The 23,159-nt window shown below is 35.8% G+C and overlaps 1 protein-coding gene across 1 annotated transcript; it reads left to right on the top strand.

Annotated features, from left to right (window-relative positions):
* The first annotated feature begins 10 nt into the window (after nt 1-10).
* Nucleotides 11-1,415, top strand: LOC132061589 (uncharacterized). The gene is made up of 2 exons (XM_059454367.1): nt 11-810; nt 1,370-1,415. Exons 1-2 carry the CDS (start codon nt 11-13, stop codon nt 1,413-1,415), a joined length of 846 nt encoding a protein of 281 aa, XP_059310350.1.
* Nucleotides 1,416-23,159: the final 21,744 nt, after the last annotated feature.

Raw genomic sequence — 23,159 nt, 5'->3', positions numbered from 1 at the left:
TAGAGAGAAAATGACTAATACCAATGGAACTCTATTCCAAGTTCCGATGCTCACTAAAGAAAATTATGGAAGTTGGTGCATCCGAATGAAGGCTTTGCTTGGAGCCTATGATGTATGGGAAATTGTGGAGAGGGGCGTTGATGAAGAAGATGATGCCGCTACCACAAAGAAGAAATACCAAAAGGCACTTACACTCATCCATCAAAGTTTGGATGAAAAGATGTTCGAGAAGGTTGCAAATGCAACCAACTCCAAGCAAGCATGGGAGATTCTTCAAACTTTCTTTAAAGGTTTGGACAAGGCGAAAAAGGTTCGTCTCCAAACCTTAAGAGGAGAATTTGAATCGTTGCAAATGAAGGAATCCGAATCAGTTTCGGATTATATTTCAAGAGTCTTGGCGGTTGTCAATCAAATGAAGAGATATGGTGAAGAGTTGAATGATGATAGGGTCGTTGCAAAAATATTACGATCCCTAGATTCAAAATTTAATTATATTGCTGTTGCCATTGAAGAGTCCAAGGACTTGGACACCATGACCATAGAAGAACTCATGGATTCTTTGCAAGCACATGGAGAAAAGTTGAAGAAACCGAAACAAGAGTCGGTTGAACAAGCTTTGCAAGCAAAACTTTTTTCGAAGGAGAGAGATGAAAGGCGTGGCTCACAACAAAGAGATCGTGGGCGTGGAAGAGGTCGTGGTAGAGGAGGAAGAGGTGGTAGTCAACCTCCAACCAAAGAAAATAGAAGTCAAGGCTCCAACCAAGGAAGAGGCCGCGGAAGAGGTAGAGGATGGAGGTCAAATCAAGGAAGGTATGAAAAATCAAATATTGAATGTTATACTTGTCATAAATATGATCATTTTTCCTGGGAATGTAAAAATAATTTGGAGGAGATAAATAATTTTTTGTGGAGAGCAAAAATGAAGATGAAGATGACACTTTACTCATGGCATGTAAAGAAGAAGAAAGTGTAGAAAGAAATAAATGGTACCTTGATTCCGGTGCAAGCAGCCATATTTGCGGGAAGAAGCATTTATTTGTTGAGTTTGAGGAATTTAATGGTGACAACATCACTCTTGGAGACTCTTCAAAAGTTCAAATCAAAGGAAAATGTACGATTTTAATTCGTTTGAAAGATGGAAGTCATCAATTTATCTCCAATGTTATGTATATACCGGAAATGAAAAGTAATATTTTGAGTTTGGGACAACTTTTGGAGAAAAATTATGACATTCATTTGAAAGATAAAAAGTTGACTATGAAAGATGAAAATGGGAGATTGTTAGCCAAAGTTCCTATGGCTAAAAATAAAATGTTTGTTTTGAATCTTCAAAGTGATGTACCAAGGTGCTTATTTTCATGTGTCAAAGATTCATCTTGGCTTTGGCATATGAGATTTGGCCATTTGAATTTTGATAGTCTAAGGTTGATGAAAAAGGAAAATATGGTGAAAGGGTTGCCAACCATTAACCATCCTAATCAAACCTTTGCGAAGGATGTCTTTTTGGAAAGCAGTCAAGGAAAAGCTTTCCCAAAGAGTCATTGACAAGTGCACGGTGTCCTTTAGAGTTGATTCATATGGATGTGTGCGGACCTATGAAGGCCAGCCTCACTTGGTAAAAGTAATTATTTCCTTCTCTTTATTGATGATTATTCTCGAAAAACTTGGGTATATTTTTTGTAGGAAAAATCTGAGGTGTTTGAAAACTTCAAGAATTTTAAGAGCATGGTGGAGAAACAAAGTGGCTACCAAATAAAGTCACGGTCCAATAATGGTGGAGAATTCACTTCAAATGAATTCAAGGTTTTTGTGGAAAAAATGGAATACGTCATTTTTTGACCGTTCCAAGATCGCCTCAACAAAATGGCGTGGTGGAGATAAGAATCGAACTATTCTCAACATGGCAAGAAGTATGTTAAAGAGAAAAAATATGCCAAAGGAGTTTTGGGCTGAAGCAATTGCTTGTGCGGTGTATTTATCAAATCGGCGTCACCCCAAAAGTTTTCATGGCAAAACACCACAAGAGGCTTGGAGTGGTTTCAAATCAAAAGTTGCTCACTTGCGACTATTTGGAAGCATTGCTTATGCACATGTGCCGGATGATAAGAGATCTAAGCTTGTGAAAAAAGTGAGAGATATGTTTTCGTTGGTTATGCGCAAAGATCTAAAGGTTATAAGTTATATAACCCAAGAAATGGCAAGGTTACCATAAGCAGAGATGTTGAAGTTGATGAAGATAGTGCTTGGCAATGGAAATCTAAAGAGCAAGATTACTCTTTTAGTCCATTCCTTGATGATGAACATGATGAAGAAGTTATGGAGCGACCTACTACACCACCTACAACACCTCCACCGCAAGTTCAAGAAGTTGGGGAATCAAGTTCAAGAAGTGTACCTCGAAAGTCTAGAAGTCTTCGAGACTTGTATGGCGCAACGGAAGAAAAAAACAGAAAATGTAAGTGATTTAACTCACTTTTATTTATTGGTGGACAACGAGCCTGTAAGTTATGAAGATCTTTGCCGGTAATCCAAAATGGAGAGATGCGATGGATGAAGAAATCGTGGCATCAAGAAGAATGACACTTGGGAGTTGGCAAAACTTCCAAAAGGAAAAAGCACCATTGGAGTCAAATGGGTTTACAAGCTAAAGAAAAATTCCAAAGGAGAAGTAGAGAGGCACAAAGCAAGATTGCTAGCAAAGGGGTACAAGCAAAAGGCCGGTATTGATTATGATGAGGTGTTTGCACGCCTTGCTCGTTGGAGACAATCCGCTTGATTATTTCTTTGGCGGTACTCGAGAATCGGTGGAAAATCCATCAAATGGATGTGAAGTCGGCTTTCTTGAATGGGATTTTGGAGGAAGAAGTATACATTGATCAACCTTTGGGCTATAAGGTTGAAGGAGATGAAGATAAAGTGTTGAAATTGAAGAAGGCTCTTTATGGCTTGAAACAAGCTCCACGGGCTTGGAATTGTAGAATTGACAAATACTTCCAAGCAAATGGTTTTATAAAGTGTCCACATGAGCATGCACTTTATGTAAAAATTAATGAAGATGGTGACACATTACTTGTTTGTTTGTATGTGGATGATTTGATCTTGACAGGAAATAATCCAAAGATGTTTGAAGAATTCGAGAAATCAATGACAAGGGAATTTGAGATGGCAGACATTGGCCTAATGTCATACTATCTTGGCATTAAAGTGGAGCAGAAGAATGATGGCATCTTTATTTCTCAAGGAGAATATGCAAAAGAGATTCTCAATAAATTTGAAATGGAGAATTGCAAGCCTGTTAGCACCCCCGTGGATTGTGGAGTTAAACTGTCCGAGCGTGAAGATGGAGAAAATATCAATCCCACATATTTCAAGAGTTTTGCTGGAATCTTAAGGTATTTAATTTGTACGAGACCCGATATTCTTTTTGGTGTTGGACTTGTCAGTCGCTTTATGGAAACTCCAACAACTTCTCATTTAAAAGCAGCCAAAAGAATACTCCGGTACATCAAAGGTACACTTGATTATGGAATTTTTTTATTCATCTTCCAAGGACATCAAGCTTGTTGGCTATTGTGATAGTGATTGGGCTGGTGATGTTGATGACCGGAAAAGTACTACCGGGTTTGTTTTCCTTTTTGGAAATTCTGCATTTACATGGAATTCCAAGAAGCAACCAATTGTGAGTTTGTCAACATGTGAAGCAGAGTATGTAGCAGCTTCTTCTTGTGTTTGTCATGAAATTTGGCTAAAGAGCTTGTTGAAAGAACCTCACCAACCACAAGAAGATGCAACTAAGATTTGTATTGATAATAAATTGGCCATTGCGTTGGCCAAGAACCCGGTGTTTCATGAAAGGAGCAAACATATTGATACTAAGTATCATTTCATTAGAGATTGCATATCGAAGAAGGAGGTAGAGCTTGAGTTTGTGAAATCTCAAGACCAAGTTGCGGACATTTCACCATGCCGTTAAAGATTGATATTTTTCAGAAGCTGTGGATGGCTCTGGGAGTAGTGAATCAAGTTTAAGGGGGGATGTTGAAAAAATAAACTTGTTCACATTATTTAATTTGTTCACATTATATTTAATTTAGTTCATGAACTAGTAGATTAATGTATTAGGAGATACATGAATTGGTGAAAAATTCTAGATTAGTCTAGTGAGTTCTTATTCATGTACTTGGAGGATGTGAAGTGTGAAATTATTAATAGTGATACATGTATGCTAGGCTAGATACATGGATGAATTCACCTATAAATAGTCATGTAATCTAGCCATTTGAATTAAGCCAAGTTCAATAGAAAACCATCTTTCCTCCATTTCTCTTCTAGTGAGTTTTGAGTATTATTTGTGTTGTCTTGCTCTCCCAAATTTCCAACACTATGTTGTCACTACATATGAGAAGATCCGTAGGTTTTATTGACCAAATTAATCAAGTAAATTTTGTGCTAAATTCGAGCTTGAAAGGCTAGTTCGTTTTCTGATCTTGCTAAGTATGTATACGTAGAGGCTGAACCAGGATTTGAGATTCATGGTTTTGAGGTAAGCCTGTCAATTGGGCCGGGTCGGCCCACCAAACCCGGCCCATAACCGGCCCGGCCCCCAATCCGGTAAGAGGGTGGTGGGCTGGGCTAATGGAAAAATTGGGGGGCCGTGACATGCCATTTAGCCCGGTAGCCCGGCCCACCAACAGCCCGGGTTCTGGCCCACCGGGGGCCCGGCCCACTTCAAATTAATTTAATTTTTTTTTTATTTAAGTGGTATGTTTGTGTATATCTTGTATATGTTAATGGTATATTTGTGTATATCTTGAATATGTTGTTGGAATGAAGACTCCCAACGGCTATTTAAGTGCTAAAAATTATAAAAAGTTGAGAATGTGATACAAGACTACATAAGTAATTTAAAATAAAACTTCAAACTTAAATTGATAACATTGCAAATTCAAAACATACAAACTTGAACAGTTAGCTTATTACAAATGAAAATTTCAAAACGCTAGCATTGATGGAGAAATTTAAAGAAGAGATAAACTTCAAAGATCAATTTTGTGCCTTTTGTCCAAGTGCCTACGTAACGGACCGGTACCCCCCAAAACCGGTTTGGACTTATGGAGATATATTTGACCACAATATTGACATTTAGAATGTTCCTCGTCTACTCGCTCAAAATGCAACCACACCGAACTTGAAATTGATCTTCGGACTAGAGGAGGAGGTGGAGGATTATCATTATCCATTATTTAAATTTTGAAATTTGAACTTGGAAGTTGGAAGAGAGAGAGAGAGAGAGAGAGAGAGAGAGAGAGAGAGAGAGATTTAGATGAGTAGGAAATTTAGGGAAAGAGGTGAGTAGAGAATTGCGAGACAATATGGAGAAGAATGAATGGTATTTATAGATTGAAAAGAAACTTGATGGTTAAAATAAAGTTGACAACAACTAGATTTTAAAGTATTAAACTTAATAAATTTTAGTATTAGAATTTTTATTTAAAATAATTAAAATCCGGCCCGGCCCACTAACTAAAACCTGGCCCGGCCCACTTAGCCCACTATGTACCCCTACCCGGGTAGGGGACTGGGACGGACACCCCTTTCCCTCCTCCAACCCGGCCCCCAACCCGGCCCACTAACTATGGCCCGGCCCGGCCCCCGGCCCCATGTGACCTGCATTTAAATGGCCCGGCTTGACCCACTTGACAGACTTATTTTGAGGTTCGAATTTTATCGCAACTTATTTGATTTACTGGATTCAATAATCTATTAGTTATAATTATTTAGTGAAATTTTAACAAGAAGTGAGACATCAAAATTTGACGCATACATTCTTTTGTAGTCGGAGATAGAGGAAAATAGAAAATATATGAATTTTCAATTAAGATTTTCCTCGCAACCCGATTTCCTAAGCAGAGCCGCCCATGTTGCAAAGTTACAACATGCATGTCCATTCCCACCATGTACTACTTATTTTCTGATTTTAATTTGGTTTTGCTATTTCTTTTTATTTTGGGCTTACTGTATGCTTCTGTTTTTTATAAGTGCATAGATTTGGTTTTTGAATATTAGTGCGAGAGAAATTATGTTTGATTCATGTTTTGGCAAAACAACCAATAAGTAGCCCCTTTTCCTTCTTCCTTTTGACAAACACCGATATTGAAAACATTGGCATGGAAAGAAAGGTAGAAACAATGATTTGCTTAATTATATGAAAAAAAAAAAAAAAAAACAGTGATTTGCTTAATTATAGGAAAACAAAAGTAATCTTCTTACACAATTGAGATGATTATAAGAACACCATAGTTGAGTAACAAATACGAGGGGATGGGACTGCTCCTTCCTTAATCAGTGGTCTCGGGTTCGAGCCCTGGGTATGGAAAAATCCTTGGTAGGGATTGCTTCCCCCCAAATGAGACCCTATCCGGCACGAATCAGAATTAGTCGGGCCCCAATGCCGATACCGGACTCCAAAAAAAAAAAAATACGAGGGGATACTTTGCAGACATTTGCGATGACCAATTATCGAATTACTTCTTCCGTCTTACTTATGTGGCACGTTTAATTTTTCAAGGTTCAATTTGACTAATCTTTATACCTAAATTGGATTAGATCACCCGAGATTCAAAACTATATGAGTAGTACTATAAGTTGCAACTCTTCATCAATATGATGAAAACACACACATGCTTTAGTCAAAGTTTACATAGTTTGAATCTTGTAAATCGAAAAGTGTCATATAAATTGGAACAGATGGAGTATTATAGATGTTTGTAACTATCCACAGCTAGTGCTATTAGATGAACTGCTGAAAATTAACATATTAACATGATCACGCATAAGCAAATTAAGCCTCAGTAAACAAGAAAGGTGATCAATATGGAGGTGGTGCCGGAGCTGGAACAAGTAATAGTATTGGACTAATTATTGGCCCGGACCGCGGTGGTGGAGGAGGCGGCGGAGCAGGTCTAGGCTGAGCAAGTAACCGTCCGGCAGAAACAGCCAGTGGCCATATTTCTAAACCTAAAGAGACTTTCTCTGTAAAGCTATTTTCAAATATAGCCGCTTCTTGTATAACTAGTAATGCAAAGATACAAGTTATAATCATCTTCATTTCTTTAGCAATTGCTTCCCTACTTTGTGGTTTTTATGAAAGATTAATTACTCTAGGCTTTGGGATATATGGGGTTATAACTCTATTAGATTATTTATAGTATGGTTTTGCTAGGAGGCCTTAAATTAGTCACACCAAAAGTTATATCCCATTTTTATACGACGGATTATTCGTAAGCTAATTGACATAAATCCAAGGACAAGATTATTTTTGGATATGAGACAAGGACTTTTAATTCCCAATTTTTTTTTTTATAATGCACGAATTGCTTATTAATTATAATTAGTGGAAATATTAGTGGAGATTTGGGATTAATTTACCATGATTAAATTATTAAGTGGGGATTAGTGATTAATTGTGATTAATTAACTTAATTGGACCACTAAGTGGGCCCCACAAAGGTGGCTGAATCTGATTGGTGATTGGGTTGAGTGGGACACATGTCATTGTGGTTGGACATGTGTCCACTTCATAGGCAGCATATATATTCTTAATTGATGACTAAGGATTAGTCATCCACCTCATTGTTCATCTTCAACCAAAGGGAGTTTGAGAGCAGCCCAGCCATGGCAACTCACGGCCATGGCTGCCCTTGAGGAAACTTGTGTTCTTGATGAAGAAAATTAATTTCTAAGGTATTCCAATCACTTAGAAACCATTAGCAAACGTGAATTGGAGCATTGGAGCAGCAAGAAGGTTAACGTTTCAATTCTACAAATTTCAGCAAATTAAGGAGCCAAGTTGTTAAGGTAAGATTTAATCTTCTTCTATGTGATTTAGAGGTGGATTAGACTTGTATAATATTGGTAGATGTGTGTTGGATATGAGAAATTATGTATGTTGATGTTGAAGAGTTGTTGAAACCGTTAGGGGGCTGCTTGGTGTGAAAATGGTGAATTAACTTTAATTTGTATTGTGGTTGTTGTTGACAAGGATTATGTGGTGAGAATGAAAGAATTAAAGGGTTAAAGTTGGAGTTGAATTTGTTTTGTGGGCTGTTGTAAGGGTTTATTATGATATTAATGTAGTTTCTTGCATATAAACGAGTAATGTTGTTGTCGTATGGTTGCTGGTATATTTCATTAATTTGGATGAAAAGAGTATGTTGGGTAATGTAGAATAAACGTAGGTGGTTTGTTTGGCATGTTCATAGGTGTTCGTGAGATTATCGGGCATCTTTTTATGTTGTGATTAGGGGCTGTTTTGACCATGTTGTTATTCTTTTTGAATTGGAAGATTAAGCCTAGTTAAGAGTATATACTGTGTTGTTGTATTAGTTGGGCTGTTATATAAGGTCATTCCAATGAAGATGTTTATGACTATGGATCATTAAGAATAACTTGAACATGTTGTAGTCGTATGTGGATTATCATCGAATGTTGTAAACATGGGTTGTTTGGAATGTTGTGTGGGCTGTTCGGAGTGTTCTTGAATGTTGTATTGAATAGTCTCGATATAGTACTTGAACGCGTGGTTGTTAATGTTGGCTTAGTGGTTATGTAGTTAGTTTGAATATAAGGGAAACGTCGTCTAATTTTCTAGAAAGGAGTTACTAACGTTAGAATACGTTTTGAATCTCCCTGTAGCTTAACCATAGTTCTTGATGTCTTAATATAGGTTGAGACGCTTCGGGCAGCGTATACGTGTTGTGTTGCGAATAAACGCTAAAGGTATGTAAAGCCATCCCTTCTTTCTTTTGACATGTCTTAGACGTAAGTGATGTACGATATAAGCTTTGGGGTAATTCCATTCATAAGTCCCGAATATGATTCATGATTCTTATTCACTTCTTAATGTTAAAACTCTTAAAGTAGTTAATTCTTCGCCCTCGAGCCTTCTATATGTCGGATAGTAGTCGGATGTATAAGTTCCTATTCCTAAAGGCTTTACGATGACTAATGTCTCTGATTCCATAAGCTATTACACATTATCTTGATACATGTCTATGATTCCTGAGGCTCTATTTTGATATAGTTCATAGTGACATTCAAGAGTACTTAACATGACTATCGCCTTGATACTCAAGTGCAAGTTTATTCTACTTATTCTATTGAGTCTCAGATGATGATTTAATTTGCATATTGTTGCTCACTTTACTCTGCTCGTGCATCTTTGTTATTACATCTTTCACCGAGTCCGGCCGGGAATGTTATCGTGCACAGTTCTTGCATTGTTCACCGAGTCCCTCACTAGAGGGCCGGGTACGGTATATATATATATATATGATGATATGATGATGTGATGATGGCGCCGAGCCCCATGATGGGCAGATTATGATGACAGATTCACCGAGTCCATAATGGGCCGGATATGATATATGATATAGTCATGCATGATTTTATTTCATAAGGCACAGGTACAGTGATTCCTTGATTATCGTACTTGTCTCCTGAAACCTCTACTTCAGTTATGATGTTCCTTAATGTATTTCATGCTTTATATACTCAGTACATATTTCGTACTGACCCCCTTTCTTCGGGGGGCTGCGTTTCATGCCCGCAGGTACAGATGCTCGTTTTGATGATCCTTCAGCTTAGGATTTCTACTCAGCTGTCTTGGAGTGCTCCGTTGTTCCGGAGTCTAGACTTTTGACACAGATCTTCTGATATATGTATATGCTTATTCAGGGGTACGGCGGGGCCCTGTCCCGTCACATGTCACTGTTGATACTCTTAGAGGTCTGTAGACATATGTGTGGGTTGTATATAGATGTTGTCCAGCTATGTTAGTATGACTTATGTTTTGGGACGTTCCCATTCGTAGTGGCAGCCTTGTCGGCTTGTGTATATGTATATATATATTTTGGGATGTGTATGTAGTGGCAGCCTTGCCGGCTTGCGTATATATAGTTGGGACGTTCCCACATGTTATGACAGCCTTGTCGGCTTATGTACTGTTTATCTGTTGATGGTTGTGACTCCTCAGGAGACAGGTTACGTTGACATATATGTATATGTGAAAGTTCTGAGATAACGTTCTCCTTTTGTAAGATTCATAATATGTTTAGATATGGATTGATTATAGCTAACAGGTGTGTATACGAGTGTCCAGCTCGGGCACTAGTCACGGCCTACGGGGTTGGGTCGTGACAATGTTAAAGAAGAAACTACAGAGAAACTTCGTCAAATTTAAATTCAAAGGAGTTGGTAACTTAGTACATCAATTAGGTACCAATTCCCTTATCAGTCCGTCTAATGTTTTATTTATAGTATAACTCTCAGTTTCTTTTGCAGAAAGTGTATAATTTTACTCTCTAAAATTATATACGTACTTAGCAAGGCAAAGACTTCACTGCCACATTTTGGCATATGCAAAACTCTGTTGCTAAAACCTAAAAGTCACGGGACTAGATTTACCGATTTCATGTGTTATATTTTGCCTATATTCAACGAAAAGAAATATACAATTAAAAGAACATTTATAATATGCCATAAAATCAAACTGATAAAACCTCAATCCCTAAACATTTAATATTATAATAAAAAATCCTTTTCGTCTTCACTCTTGGAGCTCAAGTAACTTTTCTTGGCGAAGTATTTGGGATTCAGCTTGTTGAATTTAAAGTCTTTATCAGTCCTTCAAGAGGTAGGTCCCCTGGAAAAAAAGAAGATTATTTTCAATACACATCTCAACAACCAATTCAAGGAAAATTATTCACAACTAATTACTAATGTGAATAAAAGATCAATAAATTCATCACGCATGGGCTTGATAGGCTAGAATATGTTTTACTTAAAAATGTGAGCTGTGGTCAGTTAGAACCAGCTGATTGGAGAATTACATAACACGCCAGAATATAATTACAATCCTTATATATTACTCCTGCGGATCAAAAGAATATCCACTTAGCTTTTTTTTCTTGGATCAAAAAGCGTGTTCACTTATTAAATCAAGAAAAAATTAATCTTATTTTTTCAGATTTGTCCCTATTAAGTGCTATGAGATCAAATTTCAATACCTATTTAATTAGGGGTAATTTAGTCAAATTACCTATTTTTTCTAGGAATTAGTATTTTCTTAAGGGTGTGCAAATAGCTAAGTGGATACTCTTTTTTATCCGGAGGGAGTAACTCAGATCATTAATGTATATTAGACCAATCTGGTGGTATAGTATACTCTACTAATAGAAGTACTTCAGTAATAAACAACTTTATTGGGATTCTAGTTCTAGTAATGAGACAATTGGTCTAGTTAAATTGGGCTAAGAAATTAGGGAAATGAGACCTGAGGTTAGGCTTAGTGATGAAATCAGACTTAAATTGAAGCTAATGAAATCTTTACACGAGTAGCCGGGAGGAAATAGGCTATTAGAGCCACCTAGCCAAACAAGTTAGTAATAAACAATTCATAGTCTGAAAACTAGTTATAGTATTAGCTGATTAAACCAAAAAATCCTACTAATATTATCCCTTCACCCCATTTCTTCAAACTCAATCATTCATGATTCCTCCTTGATTCCATTTAAATCTCCCACCAAAATCATCATTGCTTGATAAAAACACAAAAAATACTCAACGAAACCAAAATAAAAAATATTGAAATCGCGCGTTGACTCATCTCATTCCCATATGATTCAATTCCAAAATTTGAAAAAAGCATGGCAAAAATCAGCTACATTATAAAGCTTTTTTTTACAGGATAAACTAAGGGGAAATTTCAATAATGTACAATCTAGCATACAAAATTGCATTTGTCTAGCCATATTTTTAAATTACACACCGCATAGTCACTTTTTCACAATATACAATATTATACAACTTTATACATCTGGAGTAGATAATGTATCAACCTTGTATAAAAGTGTATAATAATGTATAGAGTGAATAATAATGTATAAGAGGTGTTTATATACAAGAAAATTCAATTGTATAAAACATTTTTTAAATTGTATTATCACTTCTGTTATATCTAAGGTACCCCAGCCTGATGGAATCACATTTATATGCTTTTGAAGTGAGGGTACAAATTGGGCCATTTTGGGTAATATTACAAACATTGGCTATTTTGAGTAATTATTTTTTCTAAATAGTCATAGAGTGTTATTTTCCCATAAATCAATGATTATGCTGTTTAAATTTTAAAAGTGTATAAGCAATTAGAGGTGTCAACTGGGTGAGTTGGGCTGAAATTGGCCCAATCAAAATGGGTAGGGCTAACATGACCCAAAAGTTACTTGGGCTAAATGGGCTAAAAATGGGTTGGGTCATGACCCGCCCAACTTGACCCAGTTTTTCTGAATGGTCTATTTTCTAGTAAATCATTTTTCATGGAAAATATTTTTTTGAGGAAAACATTTTCCTTGAAAAATATATTCGAGAAAAACATTTTTCGTGGAAAATATTTTCCTTCATATCAAACACACCACAAACTTATAAGATACTGCCTCCGTCCCAATTTATATGACACCATTTGACTTGACACGAAGTTTAAGAAAGAAAGGAAGACTTTTGAAATGTGTGGTCCGAAATAAGCCTTATATAAATATGTGGTTGTAAATCATCTCATAAAGTTAAATTGTTTCTAAATATAGAAAGGTGACATTCTTTTTGGGACACACCAAAAAAAAAAAAAAAAATGGTGCCACATAAATTGGGACAGAGGAAGTACATGATACAAGAAAAGTGTATACATAAAAATAAAAGTAAATTTCAAGCAATAAACCCAAATTTAAGTAAATCTTAAAAACGGGCTAGAATTGGGTTAAGTTGAAGATCACTTTAAAATGACTTATGTTGGATTGAGTTAAAATCAGCCAAATATGAAATAATCTTGAGCCAACCCATAAAATTTTGGGGAAAAAACGTAAGTATCCAATAATTTAAAAATATTTACGTTCTTTTAGCAGGTAATTACAATAAACATTCAATGGCAGGTGCTAAAAATAAGGAAATCATCCGAACATTAATCAGGTCAATAATGCCCATTACATTATCTTCCAACGTTTTTGCTCATTATCTTCCTATGTTTTAGCTCATAAGTATTTTCTATAACTGTTTTCTAAAGTCTAAAGCAAACTTTAGTCTAATTTTATTGTTCATTCAGGTAGAATAAAATCATAGTTTTGGTTCAACACGATGGGAAACGGGTAGTATAATAAAATAGTTATACATAAAATATCATTCGTATAATTTTGTTTACACCTTATATAATATATTTAATATACCTCGTATAATTCTATTATGCCTTTATAATAAGTTTGTATACCTTGTATAATTTTATTGTACATTTATAATAAGTTTATATACCTCGTATAATTTTATTATACCTTTATAATAAGTTTATATACCTCATATATTTTTATTATACCTTACATAATAAACTTAATATACCTTGTATAATTTCTCTGTAACTCTATCAACCAAAAAGGGAAAATGAAAGAATGGAGGGATAGTAACAGGAGATGAAGGATATATTGAAGAAGATTGATACGTTGGTTGATGTTTATCTTAAATCAGACAGATAAATGATGTGTTTATCTCTTAAATGATGGATAAATGAAAATAAAGACTAAAAAATATGACTGAACCCCCTGATTTTAGGGATATTTCCATTCGTCACATACTTCTTTTAATGTGTTATATATGTAATAAACAGTGTTGTTTTTGAAGAATATGAAAAGTTTTGCTATTTATGTTTTTATTTCTTTCATAGTGACTTATCTCGTAATTTTCTCTAAAATTTTGGGCAGATTAACCGGGCCATCATCTTTCGGGCTATATTGTATAAACTTGTTATACACTGTTATATAGTGTTTATACGCCCGTTAATCCGCATATAATGATACAAAATATTAGTAGAAACATGTGGTACATGAAATTAAAAAACTTTTCGATAGTATAATATGTATAAATAATATATCTATAATGGTGTAGATACATCTTTTCTACACATTTACCTTACCAAAACACCTTCCAACCGCCCCTCTCAATCACCATTAAAATCCCCGCAAACTACTATAGAGTTTTAATCAAAATTTGCGCCAAAAAGTCCAAATTTGAGGTTAAACGATTTTTAAACGACTTCATTCCTAAGCCTTGAACAAAAATTAAAAAAAAAAATGCTACAACACCCACAATAAATAAATAAATGGCATGGAAAGAACGCGCACTTTGCTTCATTGATATATGTAATTTTTTTTTTTTTATCTCATTACATATTTTTTTTTTAAAAAAGATACCATGGCATAGAGAGTAGCGTATACTAGAGGAAACTTTACTGGAATTTCTGGTGAACATTTGTTGGACTATATATATAGTGAAAACATGAACATGGTGACACAACACCAGAAAATTAAAGCCTCAAGTAGACTAGAGAGAGATGATCATCAATATGGAGGTGGAGGCCGCCGTGGCTGGGCTGAAACAGCCAGTAGTGGCCACATTCCTATACCTATAGAGGCTTTGTGTATACAACTATTTTGAAATATGGCCACTTCCTTGTATAACATCTGCTTGGGAAGTCGCTGATGCTGAGTCGGCTCCTAAGCCACTAGTTATGCATCTGCTTGGCCCCCCTCCCCTATCATGATGGAGGTTCTGTAGCACGTCATGCGCACCGGACTAAGGGTCGGTCGTCTTGAATTTCTGAAAATGACTTAACAATTACCAACCTCGTTGAATTAGACTTTAATTTCCCTTATCAAGTCCGTCAATGTTTTGCTTCATACGAATTCTCATTTTTCTTTTGAAGAAAATGACATGACATGACACTTAGGAGTTTTAGTTCTCTAATACGAAACTGTAATTAGCAAGGCAGTTTCTTCTCGTCTGGAAATCTTGCACGAGATGATCAAATCATGACTTTCTAAATGCAGCAAGACTCAAGAGATTAATTGTGCGACTCATTAATGAAATTATTTCATATGACTACTTACAATTTAAATAAAAGAAATTAATTCTACAAATATTCTCGGTGAATTTAATTTGTTGTTGAATTTAAAGTTTTTATCAGTCCTTCAAGAGTTAGGTCCCTGAAAAAAAAGAACTATTTTCAATACACATCTCAACAACCAATTCAAGGAAAATTATTTACAACTAATGTGAATAAAAGATCAGTAAATTCATCACACGTCACTTTTAGGAATTACATGTGAATGGAGACTTTATCTTTCGTAACACATGGAGTTGAAGGGCAAAGAAAAGTTATTGCTTGGAGTGTTAATATAGAGACTTTTAATATCCCTCTGTCCCATATTAGTTGTCACGTTTTTCCTATATACGCCTCTTAAGAAATCATAAATAAAAAGTAATTTTTAACCAATTTATCCTTCTCTCTTTTCAACTAAAATACACTTTTTTTAAGAACAAGATTAAGCTAATCTTATTGGTATTTGAAAAATCATAATACCAATCAATAATCACTTGAACTTTTCAAATTTGTATTTTTTGTGCTATGTATCAATGTTGGTTATCTTCAAGAACACTTCAAATTAGGAACAAAATGGGAAGAAAATAAGTGATTTATTTCATTTTGATTTTGTAAAATAACAAGTATTTTGGGACAAATATTTTTAGTAACGTTGACAAGTAATATGGGACGGAGGAAGTACAAGGAGATGAAAATTGATAAGTACGTTTGAAATTTCTCATGAATTTTCTTTGTTGTTTCTTCTATCATTGTTTTTGACACATTCAAGGCCTCCTAGTATGCAAGACCTGAATTATAAATTCTGACGAATCAAATAGAGTTATAACCCCATTCCAAAACCTCAAGCAATAATAAGCTTCTTTAAGAAAACACACGAAAAAAGAGGAGAAAATGAAGATGATAATTTGTATCTTAGCATTACTTTGTATACAAGAAGTGGCCATATTCCAGAATAGCTATACAGACGAAGCCTGTTTAGGTATAGGAATGTGGCCACTGGTTGTTTCAGCTTTGCGACCTTCTGAGCCTCCTCCACCACCACCAAAGTCCGGGACGATAATTAGTCCACTTTTATTGGTTCCTGCTCCTAAGGATCGGCACAGAATTAGGCCAGGAGTATTTCCACCACCTCCATATTGATCATGTTCATGCTTTTAGTACTCCAGCGATCGAACACCCTTTGTGAGTAGTTTGCATACAACATAAATATAGTCCAATAATTGGCCATCAGAACGCCAGCAAAGTTTCCTTTTTGTATTTGTTATCAACCATGGTATATTATTTAATGAGATGATTACACTGGCTATGTTGTTGTTGTTATTGTTTATAGTGATACACGAAAATAAATTCATATTTATCATAACTAGTACAGTATACCGAGGTCCTCGGCCAGAACGCACCACACGTACAAGGTTCCCTGCATGTGGCTTGTCTGTCTGAGGCGCTGCTTACAATGCTATTCCACTTTAAAACAATAGCAACAATAACTTTATAACACATATACAACAATAAATCCCAGAAAATGAAGAGTTCTGTATTCTAATTTCTTTCGCACAAACCCTAGTCATCAATGTCCCCATCCACTCACCGGCCACCGCCGTAACTCCACCACCAACCGTTTCTCCACTGCTTCTTCACTGCTGACCGTCGTTGCTCCGTAAAATTGTCGGAGCTTCGTCCGGAAAATCAAATGATGTTATCCGTCGCTTTTTTTAATTCCTTCATTTGGAATTTTATTTTTCGCCCGATTTTTCTCTCATGGCTTCCACAACTTCTTTTCTCCATATACATATGTATATCATTGTATGATCTATGTATGTCAATGTGCACACTTGAAATACGCATGACACACAGTGTTGTATACTGATATACGTGACATATACAATATATAAATATACACGCTTGTATGTTGTCGTTTGTACTTGAATATCGTGTGTATGCCACTGTATGTACAAATTAGAGGCTTTGTCAATTTTTTTTTTAAGATCAAGTGTATAGCAAGGAGGAGTGAGTTCTTTATAGCTCGACGGTTTCTCCTTACTTTGTCCGGTAAACTTGCACGTATTTTGACTATATTATTGGATACATGCTATTTATCACCGACATAGATATGAGAGGTACGCCTGTTCTTTGTTGGTTTTATACGTATTTGCAAGGAAATTTACACTGTTCTGGGCCGCTCCACCACTGCCTTGAGATCTTGGATCGGATGCTCAAACTCTTTTTCGTCGTGTAACTTTGCGCACCAAACCTAACGAAATTAGAAAGGAATTGTTGGTGCTTTGTTGTCTCTATTGGAAGACTCGAACCATGGTCTCGAGATTTGCGCTCAATCATTGGCCATTTCTTCCTTGGCTTTTATTTTTCAAATTATTTTAGTATTTCTTTTGGTAATATATCATCTTAGAGTACATTATAAACTCTGATATGATTCTAGGAGATATCATTTTGGTTAATCCTTAAGGAAAGATTTTGACCACCCTTAAGCATAAAAAAAAACTATCCCATCCAAAGATCCGATTTTTCAAAACTTAGTGACCCTTTAAGAAAACTACCAATAAGTAGCTCTCCCCTTTTCCGTCTTAGCCTTTTGACAAAACAATAATAAATCAATAAAGAAAAGTACAATGCTATATATGACACCTACCCGTGCCATGAGAATTTTTCACCTTTTTTGGAATTGTTTTTTCATTTTATTTGAAAGTCAGTGTTTGGCCATGAAAAATCCATTAAGTTGTATTTCGAGTTTGGAAAGTAGAGATCTAGTAGCTCAATTTGTTGACTACCTGAAGTTTCACCTAATTGGTGAGGATTCGAATCTCCACGTTGTAATCCCCTCTCCCATTCCCCTACCCCTACCCCCTATGTAATTAAAAAATAAAAGGAATTTGGAAAACACCTAAAGTCATGTTTTCACTTTTTTTTTTTTTTTTTTTTTTTTTTTTTTTATAACTTTTAATGCATTCAAACAACCAAATATTCTTTGTAAAAACTATAACCAAGCACAACACCATCTTCAACTACAACTCCAGCTCCAACTTCAAAATTCCAAATAAAGTGAAAGATATTTGATTTTCATGGTCAAACGCCTAGATTTCCAATAAAATAATGGCAAAGAAAGAAATAGAAAATAGAAAACTTTGTTTCATTATATGAAATTAATTAAAAGGAATCATCTCATTACATGATGAAAATGAAACTAAATACGATACCATGGTTGAGTAACATATATACAAGGGGATAATTAGGGGAACTTTCCACATATTTCTGATGAGCAATTATTGGAAAAAATGAAAATGATCATGCACGAGTAAATTAAGCACCACACTATTAAAAAAATCGCTCACTTTTAGCTTATTGGTGAGGAATTTTCAACGAAAAGTCCTCCAAAAATATTACAGATGAGCCAAATTCCGACTAGATGATTGATCAATATGGAGGCGGGGGTGCTGGAAATACTTTTGGCCTGACTATGTGGCGATCCTTCGGAGATGGAGCATGTAATAAACTTGGAGTAATTATTGTCCCGCTCGTCGGTGCTGGAGGAGGCGGCGGGTCAAGTCTCGGCTGAGCAGGTAACAACCCAGCAGAAACAGCCACTGGCCACATTCCTATGCCTAAAGAGGCTTTTTCTGTAAAGCTATTTTCAAATATAGCCACTTCTTGTATAACAAGTAGCGCAACGATATAAGTAATCATCTTCATTTCTTTAATTTGGAAGGTTGTTTATATATGAAATCTTGCCGTAGGTTTTGGGATGATGTGTTTTAACTTTTTTTGATTATCATTGGGATTTATAGTATATGTTTTACTAGGAGGCCGTGAATATAGTAAAAAAGAACATGTAAGAAGAAACAACAAAGAAAATTCGTCAATTTCCAAATGAGAACTACATTAATTACCAACCTCTTATTTGACTTTACATTCCTTATGAGTCTGTCAATGTTTGCTACATAGAAATTCTCCGTTCCATTTGAAGAAAACGAGTAGGAACGGATTGTACCTATATTCTCTGTTTTTTAAGTTATGGCTAAATATTAAATGCTTTGCAAATGCTGGTTATATTTTAAACAACAGCCAGAAAAGTATATTTTTGCCCAGTTATGGCGAAACAAAACCGGTTGCCACTTTTAATAGTGCTACATTAAACACAAATCACAGTTTACAATATATTTAAAAAATTTAGCCACTTTATCAATGCATTATTTTGCTTCTTGTAGAATTAATATATACAAAGTACTACTGACTTCTGACAAAAAGTGAAACAGTGTTTTTTTTTTTTTGACATTCACAATATACCTTAAATTACCTAACTTATCAAGTCAAAATACTGTAAAACTAGAATTACCACAGCAAATAAAAATGTTGCTTTATTTATTTTTATAGTTTATCAATAAATTACAATTCTAACTTTAGGATAGTGGTATGAAGTTTAAAATTCCTAAACTGAATTTTAGGATATTGTCATGAAGTTTGAACCGAAGGACCTGAACATCAGGACATGCACTTAGTGAAATTCAAAAATGCGGGTCTTTGCCTCGTTCTTTACATATAGTGAAAAACCTATATACATATAGTGAAAACATGAACATGTAAACACACCAGCAAACTAAAGCCTAGAGATGATCATCAATATTGAGGCGGAACAAGTAATCTTGGCCTACTTATCGACGCGGGCATCGGTGGTGGTGAAGGTGACGGAGAAGGTCTCATCATCTCGGCTGAAACAACCAGTGGCCGCAATATTCCTATACCTAAGGAGGCTTTTTCTGTAAAGCTATTCTCAAAAATGGTCACTTCTTGTAAACAAAGTAATGCAAACATACAAGTTATAATCATCTTCATTTCTAAAAGCTTATTGGTGGAGGTTTTTGGAATATGGGTTGTACCTCCTTCATTTGTAATAATTTTATTTATAATGTGTATGTACTCTTGGTAGGAGGCATTTGAATATTCAAAAATCTTGAAAGCACAAACATGTAAGAAAATTCATGAATTTCATAAAATGATTTATCAATTACCAACCTCCTTGAATTAATCTTCAAAGTCTTTAAATCAATCGGTTCAAAAGCAAGTATTGAATATTGGGTGAAAAATATTGTTTTCTTTAAAAATAAAAAAATAAAAAAAAATAAAAAAAGAAGAAGAAGAAGAAGAATTTTAACGCCTACAGTTTTATGATCTAGGTACTGATAAAATCCATATATGATCCTGGCAATTCGTCTCACATCATGAGCTAGTTTTTGTGATTGGTTTAGACCCAAGGTCCCTTTATTTATTTATTCTTTTTTTAATTTTTTTTTTTTAAATCATGGTATCAAAGTCAGGGCCATCACAATTTATTGTTTACCCAAAGTTGGTCTCCCATCTTATATTGTCCATGCTCCAAATATTCATTCCTGGGCGTACGAGGGTGTTGAGTCCCACGTCGGTTGGCGATAAGGAAAATCAATCATTTTATATGGTCTTGACAATCTTCACCTCATGAGCTAAATTTTTTAGTTGAATTAGCCCAAAATTCATTTCTTTATCTATGAAAATAAGGATCAACGAAACTTGGAAGACACATGAAAATTTATAAATTTCTCTAGTCATCTGTTGAAAGGTTGAATAATGTGTTGTTAATTGTTATCATCACAACCTTGACCACGTCTTTAGAAAATTTATTTTTTAATTTGAAGAAGCATATTACAAAACCGCGTTTCTATAGAAGTCATAGGATTATACTAAAAAAGTTTAATATTCGGGAAAGTGATGGGACAAGTCCGGTCCTAAAAATGTGATCATTCGTCGTACATCGAGATGTTTTTTTTTCTCATTCAAAGTCTAGTATTTACTATGGCTCGATTATTCAGGTTCGTACGCTTTCAAATTCATTTTTAAAAGGCCAAACCCAAATTGACACACGCTTCGTGGTCGTCCAAACTAACTGGAGCATCTAAAGTGGCCCTTGTTCCATTTAGACACATTTTGGGCCATTTCTATTAAAACGAACCAACTTTTGTACCGTTATCGGAAGCAAAACCAACTTTTGATCGTCTCCTACGTGAATTAAGTGGCCAATTAAATTGTGCTGACTCATTTAAATTGTGCTAACTCAATTAAATTGTGTCAACTCATTTTAATTGTAAATTCACTAATTTGTAAATTCGTGGAGTTTGACCATTAAAATTGGGGCTTTTGGGCCGGTTGGATGTGCAATGAGGTGGCGCCCCCGTTGGTGTTGGTTTTGCTCCGATAACGATGCAAAAGTGTCTAAGTGGAATAGAACGACCCACCGCGAAGTGTTTAAATGGAACAAGTGGTCACTTTTGTGTGCTGAGTGAAAGAAGTAGACGACCACAGGTGTCTGTCGATGGGTTTGGCCTTTTTAAAATTTAAACTCGTGACCTCTAATAGCGTAAATGCTTCTTATATTTGCTAGGGAAGTTCCTCTTGTGCTAGGATATCTATGAAGAAGTATGTCTGTTAACAGTGTAAGTCAGGATTATGATTATGTATTTGTATATTGTGTCTTTGTTTACCTTTAAAAATGGATAACAATTAAATTTATACGCGGTTCAAAGGATATGTGGTTTAATTTAATACGAATAAATGTAAAGCAATAAATAATAGTGCAAAACGAGTAAGAACAATCAAAACACAGCAAAAACAACAATTGATTTTAGGAGGCAACCGATCAGTAGGCGCGGGTCCTCTGAACCAAGCTCGTGTTTCAGTGGCCAATGAATAGACAATTATTTAACACTTGGAGAGAGTAATAAATGCTTAGAATCAAATTATATTGCTTAGAATGTTTGTCTGTGTCAAAGAACTGCCCAAAGTAAAGGGGGGTCCTCCTCTTTATATAGTAGAGGAGTCCTAACCCTAGTGTAAGTCTAAACAAGGTACATAATCTTTAGTAACTGACGAGCGAGATCGGCGCCGAAATATTCGACTGATGGCGGATATTTCAGACCCTCATCTATCATGGTTAACCGCCTTCTCGTCCTATTGCGGTATTCGGTTCCAACCGAACTCAATGACCCGAGATCATATGTGCTCGGCCCTGCTACGATCCAACGCTTGACCCTGATCCCGATTGGGATTCACCCAATTTAGCAACGACCATTATGATCTTAGATTTCTTGTCGGGAAATCGAGGATACCCTTGTCCTCGATTTTGCCCGTATACAGATAGTCCCCCTATTTTTCAGAGGGACGTATTAACTTTGAGAAATGGATCCGGATAAAATCGAGGAGTCCATACCTTAGCCACCTTGGACAAGATGTACCCATCAAATCCTTGCACTCTGCCAGATGTCAATTCATAATTACTGCAGCCGCCTAATCTGTATTGAGAATCCGCCTTTCGTAAGAACTCTTAAATCCTTCAAAGCCTTTTCCTCATTATATAAAGCCCATATACTTCCTTCTTGCCATGCACTTTGAACCTAAACATTACACCTCATCTTTTCAAAACCTTTGCTTGCAGCATCCAAATTCTACATTCTGTTTCGAGTTTTGAACCTTTCTCGAACCATTATTTTTCATCGCTTAACACTATGCTTTAATCTTGATCATGTCTTCTCTACCGTTGCTAACCCAACGTGCAAACCATTTTTCATCACCGCCACATTCACCGCCCTTGTTAGTGATGGGAGTGACCAGCCCTGTGGAGGAGTTAGAGTTTCTGGCTGCGGACATTCTTCCTATCGGTTTCAGATATGCGAACGATTGCAAAGTATCTTCTTATCTCAATTCTGTGGAGAAATTTGAATCCCTTATCGATGATGCCACAATCCCCGTAGTTCGAAATGATTGCAACTTCGGTGCGGATGTCGAAGTCTGCCCTGTTGAAAGTGGGGTAAGGATCAATTATCATGTTGTTGGTTATTCGATGATCTATACCTACCCTTTTGCCATCGGGTCTTCTCTTCCCATCCCTCAAGTGATTGAGGACCTCTGTCATCGATACGGCTTTTATACTGGCCAAATTGCTCCACAGATTGGAGGCTCGTGTACTGCCTTAAAATTTTAGCCAACATAGCCGGGGTTTTTTTTTTTTTTTACCCTCGACCATCTAATGCATATATATGTACCTCGAGTAATCCGAGGAGGCATAGTTCATCTGCTTCCTCGTGGAACTCGAGGTCTCATAGCTCCGAAAGATGACTATGATCGGGGATGGCTACATCGGTTCGTG

This window comes from Lycium ferocissimum, chromosome 6 (assembly GCF_029784015.1).
Source record: "Lycium ferocissimum isolate CSIRO_LF1 chromosome 6, AGI_CSIRO_Lferr_CH_V1, whole genome shotgun sequence".
In the NCBI taxonomy this organism is placed as follows: Eukaryota; Viridiplantae; Streptophyta; class Magnoliopsida; order Solanales; family Solanaceae; genus Lycium; species Lycium ferocissimum.
The sequence above is the reverse complement of the archived record's forward strand: the minus strand, read 5'-3'. Positions and strand labels throughout refer to the sequence as shown.

Coding starts and splice junctions, on each gene's coding strand:
- LOC132061589 (XM_059454367.1), top strand. CDS start 11: ATGACTAATACCAATGGAACTCTATTCCAAGTTCCGATGCTCACTAAA. Junction 811..1,369: donor TGGAGGTCAAATCAAGGAAG/GTATGAAAAATC, acceptor CATGTGTCAAAG/ATTCATCTTGGCTTTGGCAT.